This window comes from Protobothrops mucrosquamatus, unplaced genomic scaffold (genome assembly GCF_001527695.2).
Source record: "Protobothrops mucrosquamatus isolate PMUCROS unplaced genomic scaffold, P.Mucros_1.0 scaffold47, whole genome shotgun sequence".
NCBI classification, from domain to species: Eukaryota; Metazoa; Chordata; class Lepidosauria; order Squamata; family Viperidae; genus Protobothrops; species Protobothrops mucrosquamatus.
Genome location: NW_015386429.1, coordinates 2721229 through 2733691, shown reverse-complemented (window position 1 = coordinate 2733691; position 12463 = coordinate 2721229). Strand labels below are relative to the sequence as shown.

General features: G+C 43.2%; 1 protein-coding gene across 3 annotated transcripts in view; it reads right to left on the bottom strand.

The window, feature by feature from the left end:
• Positions 1-550: 550 nt before the first annotated feature.
• Positions 551-12463, bottom strand: part of MTSS1 (MTSS I-BAR domain containing 1) — a gene marked incomplete at its 5' end in the record, with an annotated part of 117911 nt that continues 105998 nt past the window's right edge. For 2 of the 3 annotated variants that reach the window (XM_015811715.1, XM_015811713.1), the window contains 4 exon segments: positions 551-3872; positions 6733-6895; positions 7713-7877; positions 11234-11431. In XM_015811715.1, coding sequence (XP_015667201.1) covers positions 3190-3872; positions 6733-6895; positions 7713-7877; positions 11234-11431 — 1209 coding nt within the window. 3 annotated transcript variants of the gene reach the window in all.

Sequence of the window (12463 nt, the reverse complement as noted above, 5' to 3'; positions counted from 1 at the left end):
GCCACTAGGTAGGATCTAATATGTATCCTAACCTGTGTTCGGTTGGGTTCGGTTCGGCTGGCCCTCCAACTGCTCTCTAGGCTTCTTTTCCGACGCTTCATCTCTCTCAGCTCCTCGGTAAACCAGGGAGCCAATCGAGATCTACGTCGGGTCAGAGGCCGCAAAGGCACGACTCGGTCCAGTGCTGCGGCGGCAGTTGAAGTCCACGAGTCATAAAGCGGCCTAGGCCTAGGCCAGAGGTAGGCAACCTTGGCTCTTTTATGACTCGTGGACTTCAACTCCCAGAATTCCTGAGCCAGCCATGCTGAGGGGAAAGAGAGAGGTTTCCATGCTGAGCCGTGCTGGCTCAGGAATTCTGGGAGTTGAAGTCCACGAGTCATAAAGGAGCCAAGGTTGCCAACCCCTGCCCTAAATGTATAGGATCAGAAACTACAGAACATTTGGAGGGCATAACATGGAGAAGATTGCCTGGCACACCGATAGTTAAAGGGGACCAAAAAGATCCTGCACGATTTCTTGGATTACACAAAAGACACAAACCACTCCAGAAGCAGGTTTATCAGCAGGTCTTTATTTGTAATATAGGCTTGAAGCATTCATTACAAGGTAGAAGGGGAAGCACAGTTAACAGCTATTTTTATTTTTAGCAGTTCGGAACGAAAACACTGCATGGGGAAAGAGAGGTCAACTCTCGGTACAAACTAGCAACTAAACCACAAGAACTTACCATTAGAAACATTTTACATTGTGACGCTGCTGTTACAATAGGCAAGGAACACAAAAAAGATAAAAGGAAAAGAAACCTCAAAAAACAAACCAACAGAACTATTCAAAGTGGTTTGCCACGGGTTTAACATTGAATTTTGGCAATATTATTATTACTATTATTATTATTTTAACTGAGATTTAATTCTGGTATTGAAAGGAAGGAGGCTGCACTTTCAAATACAGCTTCATCCAAAATGTTTTCTAAACGTGCTTTTTCAAAAGAAGAAGTATCCCCCGCGTGAGCTTCACGGAAAGCAACAGGGGGTTAATGCAAGGGCATGCCTGAGCCCCTAAACAGAAACACCTTTTTAAAAAAAGGAGAAAAAAGCTTAGAAAAATCAGCTTGTCAGCCTGCACCCTTTTTGTCCATTTTTCTTCCCTCTTTCAAGCGGATAAGAAAAATGAAATCTCGGAGTATCATTCGCAGAGAGCATCTACTCGTTTTCAGGACAAGTGGGCTAGTTTGACAGCACTGTTTTATTTTTATTTTATTTTTTCTGAAGGAAGAAAAAGCTTATTATTTTGGATCATGCCTTTTTTTTTTTTAACTTTTCGCTTCCGACGCCCTAATGAAAAAGTGTTAAGCAACCACAGCTGTGTAAATGTATATAGAACACAGTGACTATAAACAGGATTACGATACATCTCACATCCAATGCAGTTATGTATTTAAAGCATAAGAAGTTTACGTAGGCAAGATGGCAGCCAATACGAATCTCCCGAGTGTCCATGGCAGAGTAGATTGTGTGTGCACACTCACAACCCAGCTCCTTCCGCGATGAGTGGCGCATCGCTGCAACCACAAACACACCCCTCTTGAAGTCAAGAATTCTGCTAGCATTGCCCATGTAGAAATAAGGCAGACGGTATCCAGTTAGACTGCAGAATGCTTTTAAAAAACAGAAAACCACAAAACTTAAAACACCGGGAGGGGGGTGCCTGAGTTATGCACATTTCTACTGATCCCATGAAACGGAAAATACCACGGCAATGTCCATGTTAAGAAAAAAAATCTTATTATAAATTTATCAACAGTGCTCCCCCCTCCCCAATTACTGTGGGGGAAAAAAAGAATAAAAAGGAAACCAGTTGTGAATGCCCCTCCCACTGTAATAAATAAAACCTAAAGATGTTCCGGTCCCTTCCCAATCCCCAAATTTTGTGTTTAGGAAAAACCAACCCAAACTGCTCTTTCGGAAAAACAGCCCCCCTTAAAAGTAACATTTGCAGTTTTACTGGAGTTCCCAGTTAGTTGCCCATCCATCTATGAGTTGTTTTTTGTTAAAAGTACTGGGGAAGGTTTTCCACTTATTTGGCTACCCAGCCTGCTGGGCACAGCCAGTAAAAGGTATAAAGTTATAATCAAGAGCTCCCTGGTTTTCTTTTAAATTTTTTGCTCTTTATTTTTTATTTTTTTTGTATCAACGTAGACACCCTTCTGCCTTCACAGTGTCTTTTTGTTGTGTTCTGTTTATTTCTTTTAAGGAACACAAAGTGAAGAGAGGAATGCAAAGTTTAAGCCTGTTGCCAAGATGGTACAAAACTGATAACGAGGTTTCGTGATGACCGGAAATTAAAGCATACCGCATGGTTTACAGAAGCAAGAAATCTTAACATGGTCCTTTTCATAGGGCCAACATAGGAAAAATACCTAGCAGGCAGTACCCAAAAATCTTCAAAACACCTTACTTAAATGAACACTGGAATTCCTTATGGCTTATTTGGACGCATTTACAATGAAACTACCTGCTAGGCTACATTTTGTGCAACAAATTTAAGCCCCTCCCGTCCTAATCCCTAAAAATTAACCAAATTACAAGCCGTTCTCTCTCTTTCTCTCTTCCATTATATATTGCTTTAATCGGCTTTCGTTTCCTGCTTTTGCGGCAGGGGAACAGTTCACTGTATTTCAGTGAGGAGTTGTGTTCTTGCTAGGAACTTTGTACAAGAAAACGAACACAATTCTTGAGACTCCGACTATGATAGACAAGGTGCTCCACAAAACTGTCCAAGAGGGAGAACTGCATCGCCACGGGGGACCCCCCCCCCTGCCCTCGCTAAAATTTAACTACTTGACGTTTCTTATAGCCATCCTTTTGTGAATGAATACAAAGCGTTATTAAAAGGGTAAGTGGGATTTTGGCACCTTTGGGGAGGAAAAAAAGAGACCTTGAGAATGTGCAGGGGAAAATATAATCGGCCAGCTTTACAAAGAAGAAGAAAACAAATAATAAGTCGGGAAGATGTTCCTTTAAGCATTTCGCCTGGCCAATTCTAACCTCCCCTTCCTATTTTAGAGACCGTCGCCAGCTGTCTCTCCTAGAAAAAAATCTTGATTGTACAATAGTGGACCGAGACACAAAAGTTGATGTCATCAGTAGGTCCCTCTCTTTTCACTCAACTTGGGCAGTGATTCAGCGTCTAGGAAATACGGGGTGCTGAGCGATCGTTCGTGGTGGTCTTCCTCAGCTTAACGCCCCTGCGGATAGCATTCAGCATGTCTTCGCCCTGTGGGGCCTCCGCTGGGTTCTGCCCACCCGAATGGGGCACGGGCTGGCACGGGGGAGCGGTGATGCTGGCGTCTTCTCTCGCATTCTCCTCTCCCTTGTTTTCAGCAGCTGCCGGTCTCTGATCCTCTGTGCTGCTCGGCTTCTGAATGGTGGCAGGAAAGCTGGCAGGTGCTTGCCCACTCCACAAGGAGGTACATACGGTGGGGGTGCTGCCCCCTCCAGCCTCGGGACTTTGCTCAGAGCTTTCTTCTGCCCCACTCGGGAAACCGGGAAGCCCTGCCGGCACGTCTGGCACAGATGGAGTCTTAACGGGAATCACGGGGGTCTTAATGGGAATTGGTCCCGCACCAATGGTCCCACGCCTTACCGCTGGTTTGGTGGAAGGGGTCCGTCGGATGGTGGCCACGCCCGGTGTAACGATCACAGGGCCAAGGGTGGTCGGGAGGCCCGCAGTGGAAGCGGGACGCTTGGCATGGAACATGCGACGGTAGGACTGGCTAATGTCGCTGTTCCTTGGAATAGTTGAAGACTTGTCGAATTCTTGCTGCTCAGTGTCTTGGTCTCCGCTCACAGAAAAGTAGTCGTAATCTGAAACTAGGAAGGCAAAAAAGGAGAGTCAGAACAGTAAATCTTCAAAAGGAACTTGGCAATATCCAGTGAACGTATTCAATCTACACTTTTCCTTTTTTTCCCTTGGATATGATGTTTATTAAAAGTTTTAAAAAGGAAGATAATAACTAATATAAAGTAAGAAGGAAAAGAAATCAAAGAGAAAAATAAAAGTGCAAGAAAGGAAGTAAGTCAGGGGTCCCCAATCCCCGGTCCGTGGATCAGTACCGGGCTGCGGCACGCCAGCAACCGGTCCTCACAAACAAGCAAAGACCCATCCGTGAGATGCAGGCAGCACATAAAACCACGCACCCTCCGGTCCGCGGAAAAACCTCTCTCCATGTAACCGGTCCCTGGTGCCCAAAAGTTTGGGGACCTCTGAAGTAAGTAAAACAAATACTAAAGAAGATATGAAGTAGCTTCTGATTTTTTTTTACGGTAGTTATAATTATAAATTTACCTCTTACTCTAAAGTTACAAGTTGATTCTCTTCTTTCTATAATCTATTCTGCCTAATCAACAAAACCATTAAGTTTTTTTTTCCTGTTTTACGCAAAAAATACACAAAGGAATTTTATGGGTTTCCAGGCTGCAATAAATGTAGATATTGTATTTTCTGTAATCAAAGAAGTCACTTTGGCTATTTCAGCAAGTTCGATCATCCTTTCTTCCATTGTGTGATAATGCTGAATCTTTCCATTGTTTGTATATATAATAATCTCACTACAGTGATCATTTAAAAAAAAAAAAAAAAAGTTCCATGACTTTTTCCCACTGTTTGTCGATCAAACCAAATTAAAAAACCTCCGGTCTCAATTGTATATTAATCTTTAAAATCCTCTGAATTAGCGTTATGTATTTCAATGCAAAATTTTCTAGTTTTTACGTATTCACCAACTAGAATGAAATGCCTCAACCTGTGACTATTTAATGACTGTCCAGAATTATGAGAGTCTTAGAAAGGAATTGCAAATGCTTTTACAAAAAAAAGCATTTCCAGTCCTTGTAAGACGTTGCAGTTCCCACCTCATGGCCACGATTGTACTTACGACCAATTGCCAAGCTCCCTGCGATCATATGATTCCCTTATAGCCAATTGCCAAGCTCCCTGCGATCATATGATTTCTATTTGCAATATTTCTCAAAGTCAATAGGGAAGCTGGCAGGGAAGGTTGCAAGCTGTTGCTGCCTGCCGAGAGGGCTCCCTCTCTGGGGGCTGGCTGAATTTCCTGATGAGGGAACCTGAAGTCTTTCAGTGGGATGCAGAAAAGAGACATCATAACAAGGCAGGCAGCCCAATCTTCAGGATTTCAGCTGCATATCTGCACCCTACCAAATTTACCCTTTCATGCCCAGGAGTTCCCTTCCTTCAGTAGGCAGGTAAAGCATATAAGGAAAGCTGCTGGAATTGGGTATCTCTAGTTTAATGAAGAGAAGGACGAGGGGGGACATGATAGCAGTGTTCCAATATCTCAGGGGCTGCCACAAAGAAGAGGGAGTCAAGCTATTCTCCAAAGCACCTGAATGCAGGACAAGAAGCAACGGATGGAAACTAACCAAAGAGAGAAGCAACCTAGAACTAAGGAGAAACTTCCTGACAGTTAAAACAATTAACCAGTGGAACAACCTGCCTCCAGAAGTGGTGAATGCTCCAACACTGGAAGTTTTTAAGAAGAGACTGGACAGCCATTTGTCTGAAATGGTATGGGGTTTCCTGCCTGAGCGGTGGGTTGGACTAGATGACCTCCAAGTCCCTTCCAACTTTATTATTATTATTATATGAGAGGGAGCCAAAATCCAAGCAGAGAGCAGAGAGGCAGCACAATAGGGAGTGTAGGCTGCCTCAAATGGGTGGGGGAGACGCAGTGGAGGCTGCACAGGACTGTCTGATCGGGCTGAGCATCCTGGTTGGAATCAGCAGGGAGGATTTTCAGTGGCGCCTCCCCCACCCTTGAGACACCCTGTATGCCTTACCGGGCACTCTGCTTAACGATCCATGAGACTGCTTAATGACCCCAACCAGGAGTGCCGGGATTGCAGTCGTTGAAGAAAGCACTCTTGCGCATGCTTTGCTTAACAACTCTTTTGCTGAAATGCAGACTGGCAAGATAATCTATCTCCATTAAATATATAGGTAGTCCAAAAATGTATGACCACAATTGAGCCCAAAACGTACGTTGTTACATGAGAAAATCTGTTAAGTGGGTTTTAGCCCATCTTATGACTTTTCTTGCCACATTTGTTAAGTGAATCACTGCAGTTGTTAAGTTAGTAACCTGGTTGTTAAGTGAATCTGGTTTTTCCGTTGACTTTGCTCGTCAGAAGGCTGCAAAAGGGGATCACATGACTCCGGGACACTGCAACAGTCATACGTGCCAATCAGTTGTCAAGCATCCGAGTGTAAATCACGTGACCATGGGGTGGCTGCAACGGTCATCAGGGTTTAAAAAATGGTCATAAGTCGCTTTTTTTTCAGTGCCCTTGTAACTTCGAACAGTCACTAAGCAAACTGTTGTAAGTCGAGGACTACCTGTAGTTCTGGTCTTCCTCAACGGACTGACACAAGTGGTTCTTGACCCTTCAGTATTTTTTGTGAATGGCCAACCCTTCACTTTCCCCTTTCTATATTTATTTATTTATTTATTTATTTATTTATATTTCGATTTATATCCCGCCCTTCTCCTCGCGGACTCAGGGCGGCTGACAATATACCCTTTCCAGGAGCCACTTTACGTAACTGAGGAAGTGTGTAGCAATCTATCGGCTGCGTGAAAGGTGAGGGACTTGCTCCAGCAAAAATCAAGAAGCACTGCAAAACTTGAGACAGACGGCTCTTATTTCTTACCTTGTGAGGGAATCGTATCCTCGGAACAGCAAGGTGTGGTGGTCTGAGTACTGTAGCCGCTGGAACACTGCAAGGAATCCCTGCTGCTTCTCTGAATGTCCAGCTGCAGCCCCCGAGTAAGAGCGAGGGCCAGCTCTTCACAGGCTTCCATCTCCTCTCCTTGCTATCAACACAATGAAGGTCTCTTGTTAGATTAGAACAGTGATGGCGAACCTTTTAGAGAGCGAGTGCCCAAACTGCAACCCAAAACCCACTTATGTATTGTCAGGTGCCGGGTGGGCGTGGCCCATTGGGTGGGTGTGGTCCGTTGGGTGGGCGTGGCTGCGGTGGTATCAGCAAACTGGGTGGGACTAAAAAGTTCAATCAATAAATTCCAACTTTGTGAAATCTTTTTTTTTCCCGTGAGAAGTTGAAATTGATTGATTGATTGAACCTTTTTTTTTTTTTTTGCACACGGCAGCGGAGGCCTAAAGCGAAAAGGTTTTATAAAATTCAGGCTAGCACGTTGTATAATCTGAACAATTATGTTTTATTCCCTAAAACAGGGATGTCCAACCTTGGCAACTTTAAGACTTGTGGACTGTAATTCCCAGAATTCCCCAATCAGTATGGACATCCCTGCCCTAAAGCAAGTTAAACAAGCTTAGCATAATGTGTGAACTAAACTTCAATTTTCTCACTTAACAAAACATCAAGTATTGTCTGTATCTGCGTAATCAGACAATCGACCAACTCTGAGCTTATCAAACTGTTGGATTTCAAAAGAATGTAAGCCAAAAACCAAACAAGCCACATCACCCATTAGTGGGGTTGTGAACCTAGATGTCCCACATATTGTGCTAAGCTGTTTAGATTAACCAGGATTTGCTTGCATATCACATCAAGCTAAAACCAAAGACCATGGGAGGTTTAGTAGCAAGGATGTACCTTGAACCTTTTTCATAGCAACACATCAGCTCATGAGTTAAGCAGAGTTTCACCTTTGGGGCAGCTGATACAGTCATGCTTCGGGCCCTCTGAGGGTCTTCTGTGGGCAGAGGCGGACCACTCTGAGCCCCCACTGGAGAGTCTGCTTCTCGTTTTTCCTTGCGACGTTGCAAAGTGTTCACCATGGGCTGGTCATAAGGACCAGGCTTAGCCCAATCCTATGAAAAAAGCTCTATTAGTCAAAGCTTATACAGGTTCTCTCCATCCCTGTGTAATACTCAAGCTGCAGACCCACAACCTTCTTACAAAAACACCCAATATAAACCAGATAATGGAGCCCCTTCCCTTTTCCTGAGTCTTAATGGCCAGTTTAAATGCGGGCGAGATGAGGAATATATTTGCAAATTTCTCAAGGGTTATGCTTAGTATTTCAACTGTACAGGTAGTCCTCAGCTTACACCACAGTTGAGCTCAACATTCCTGTTGCTAAGTGAAACAGTTGTTAAGTAAAGTTTTGCCCCATTTTACAACTTTTCTTGCCACAGTTGTTGTGAATCACTGCAGCTAAGTTACAATTATTAAATGAATATGGTTTTCCCACTAATTTCAGAAGGTCCACAAAAGGGGATCACATGACCCCAGGGACACGGCAACCGTCATTAATATGAACCACTTGCCAAGCATCTGAATTTTGATCACATGGATTACCGGGACCCGTGCAACAGTCGTTAACAATCAGGACCCGTGAAAAATGGTCGTAAGTCACTTTTTTCGGTGTCGTAACTTTGAATGGTCACTAAATGAATTGTTGTAAGTCGAGGACTACCCACAGTATAGAAACAGCAGTAGGAAGGAAATGGGCCGGTTATGATGATCCCAACAACATCATCCTCCATCACCACTGGCCATGCAAGGCTGACTGAATGTGAGGTAGTCTTCAACAACCTGTAAATAAAAACTAATCTCGCGACCAGTAGATCCCTTAGTTTTCTCTATTCCCTTCTCCTTCAGGTCTGGTTTCCCAGCATGTTTAAAATAAGAATTGCTATTTAATATAAGATAAATTTTACCCTAACCCTAACCCCACTCCCTTCTAGCACCGATGACGTTACTTAGTTGGGTAATGAAATGTCTGCAAGAAAACAACCAAGCTCAGAGAGCACCAAGGACCCCTCACTTCAACCTTGAGTTACGTATATTCTCTTCTATTAGAATACTGCCTTATCGGGCAGTGTTACAAACGTAATATTTTGGACCACTGAAACGTGGAATGTGTTGGGGATCTCTGCTAAATAGATATCTCTGACCTATTAATACAAGTTTGTCATTGACAAGTATCTGGTTAATATGCTAAGGAGAAAGCAAGGGAGGAAAATGCTGACAGACAATTACTCATTCTTGGACTTAATGTCTACTCTAGTCTGGCCATCAATTAGCAAAGGTCAGAGTCCATGAATCAAACCTATAACTATCTTAAAACCTGCAATCATCCAAGACAAATTAAACCATGTATGCATAAGTGGTGTATAGGAAGCTTTAAAAAAGTGTTTTGCCAATGAATATTTACACTATTTAGGTGGAAGGGTTTTAAATTCAAAAGTGCAATGAGTTTCACCCCCAATTTTTCAATATCTGATGGCCACTTCCAGGATAAATTTGAATCTAGACGCAAATGTCCACATTTAAAACTTGTGTTGTTGTTTTTTTGAGGAGTGCCTTGATGTAAAAAAAACTGTTTTCCCCCTTTAAAATAAACAGAATAATAGAGTAACAGAGTTGGAAGGGATCTTGGAGGTCTTCTAGTCCAACCCCCTGCTTAAGCAGGAGATCCTCTACCATTTCAGACAAAAGTTTGTCCAATCTCTTCTTAAATACCCCTCCAATGCTGGAGTACCCACAACTTCTGGAGGCAAGTCATTCCACTGGTTAATTGTTCTGTCGGGAAATTTCTCCTTAGTTTTAGGTTGCTTCTCTCCTTAGTTTCCAACCATTGCTTCTTGTCCTGCCTCCAGGTGGCCTGGAGCACAGGTTGGCCCCCTCTTCTTTGTGGGAACCCCTCAAATATTGGAACACTGCTATCATGTCACCCCTAGTCCTTCTTTTCATTAAACTAGACATACTCAGTTTCTGCAACCATTGTTTTCTAGTTCTCCGTTTCTTCTTATTTCAGAGAAAGGAAAACATCCCGTAACTATCACAACATGCAACTGCTTTGGGATCACAACCAGATCCAGATTCCTGGCCCAGGTGGAGAAGGATATTATACTCAAAAATGTATGTTCTTTATGGAGCACTCTTTCCAAACTTAGTTTTCTCCAGGTGTGTGCGTGAAATATTAGGTCATAGTGTCTCAGCCCAGAGTTTTGACCTTATCAAGTGGTGTGACTTCAAATGAAGTTACTCCAATCAATTCTGGAGTTAGATGAGTCCACTCCAGGATCAGAAGGTTTTGACCTCAAAACAGTTTGCAGTCTTTTAGTTGGGGCTACGTTTCCCACAATTCCTAAGCAACTTGGCCAACCTGGAAGCTAGAGTCCCAATATTCCTAGCAAATGTTCCTCCAGAGTTTCCAGAGCAGTTCCCTCTTTATTTCCTACTCTCCCAAATTATGTTTTTCCTCATGCTTTCTCAAAACTTAAAAGTATCTTTAGATACCAACTCTATTGCAAAAGTAATTTACAATGGCCAGTTTCTCATGACATTTGATACCAGCAAGATGTTCTGAACGTGATCCCATGAAGAATGAGATTTGGCAATAAAAACTCTGCACCCACAGAAGTAACCTAACAAAAGTCTCCAGGAATGAAATCATGAACAGGTTTTTAGGAGGACTTTAAAAGGATTTACTAATGGGATCACTGCTGAAAGAAAAGAACATAGATTGTGCTTTATAGTATCGGTAACCCACATGGGCAGTTAAGGCATCAGGCTAGAAAGTGGGAGACTGTGAGTTCTAGTCCCGCTTTAGACATGAAAAACCAGTTGGATGATGTTGGGCCAGTCACTCTTTCTCAGCCCCAACCCACCTCACAGGATTGTTGTTGTGGGGAAAACGTGAGTTATTTGTTAAAATAGTAAAGGCAAGATACAAAATAAATGCATAATTGATTATATGTAAATCCCATCTGCAAATACCAACTGCTACTTCATAAACAATCTGAAAAGTCAAAAGAGTTGCAGAGATTACAAAGCTGGGAGCTTGTTCATCCAAACCAGGGGTCTTCAAACTTGGCCATTTTAAGATTTGTGGACTTCAACTCCCAGAATCCCCCAGACCCATGCTGGCTGGTGAATTTGGGGAGTTGAAATCCACAAGTCTTAAAGTTGCCAAGTTTGGAGACCACCGATCCAAAACAATAGCATTTAAAAAAAAATAAAATGATTCAATTACTGGAAAAGCAGGATGAAGGAGAAGAATTCCACCACCAGATCAAGAACTCAGAACAGGAGAGGAGAGCTGAAGGCATCAAAGGTCCACCCAGAATTAAGTAAGAATTGAGAAGCAATTTCTTGCAAGGGATGGGGTGAGGGATGACAAGGAGAGACTCTAACAGGAACGAAAAGAAACACAAACCTTCCAACTAGGAATCTGAGATGATGGTAACATGCCTGGCCCAATGGTGTAATAATGAACGTAGTCTGGAAGGAGGGTGGAGGAGGTGGCCCGGGTCCATGCGTGAGAGACAGACGGAATATGAGGGAAAGAACCCACACCAACGGGGGCTAAAGATGAGCCTCTGGGTAAACTACAGTGATAATACCCATTAGACAACTGGAAACAAACAAAAAAGAACAATAAAAAAAAGAAAAGGGGAAAAAAAGGAGAGAAATTAATATAAATAGGTCCAAATATGGGGGAGTACAAAGTGAAAACAGGCATGCGTTGATCTGGGAGAAAGGAAGGGGAATGCTCTCAATGGTTCTAGTCCCTTTGGCTAGTCAACACCCGTACCCGGTGCTTGCTCATGCTTTGTTAATGACACTCAACTAGGCAAACCATGTTCTGGAAGAGAAAACCAGAACAAGAACAAACGAGGTCATTTTTCGGGAGCTGAATCGTTGGGACCACAGCTCTGCCCCAGAGGCGGGAGCACTTCGTAAGTCGGTGTGAGGAGACACATGGCAGTAAAAGGCTGTGCTCTTTTGGTAAATGAGAACCCCCTCAGGAGCTTCATTCAACAAAAAGAATAAAGATCCTCTCTGGTCAAGTTCTCAACAGAGTTGGAAGGGACCTTGGAGGTCATCTAGTCCAACACCCTGCTCAGGCAGAAAACCCTATACCAGGGGTAGGCAACCTTGGCTCTTTTATGACTCGTGGACTTCAACTCCCAGAATTCCTGAGCCAGCCATGCTGAGGGGAAAGGGAGAGGTTTCCAAGCTGAGCCATGCTGGCTCAGGAATTCTGGGAGTTGAAGTCCACGAGTCATAAAAGAGCCAAGGTTGCCTACCCCTGCTCTAAACCATTCCAGACAAATGGTTGTCCAATCTCTTCTTTAAAACTTCCAGTGTCGGAGCACCTACAACGTCTGGAGGCAGGTTGTTCCACTGATTAATTGTTCTGTCAACTTGGCCGTTAAGCGAAACATCACAATTCTGCAATCAACTCTTCTTTATTTTACAGTCCTAGGAGAGTTGTCAATGTGAGGATTATTTGCAAAGTGACTTTTTCATCACTTTTGTGACGGCGAAGGTCACTAAATGAGGATTACCTGTATTATCTCTTTGATTCCCTGGTACTGGTTTTTAAGCAATTGAGAATGCCAGAGGTTCAGAGACTACTGTATGCAAAGAAATTATCTATCCA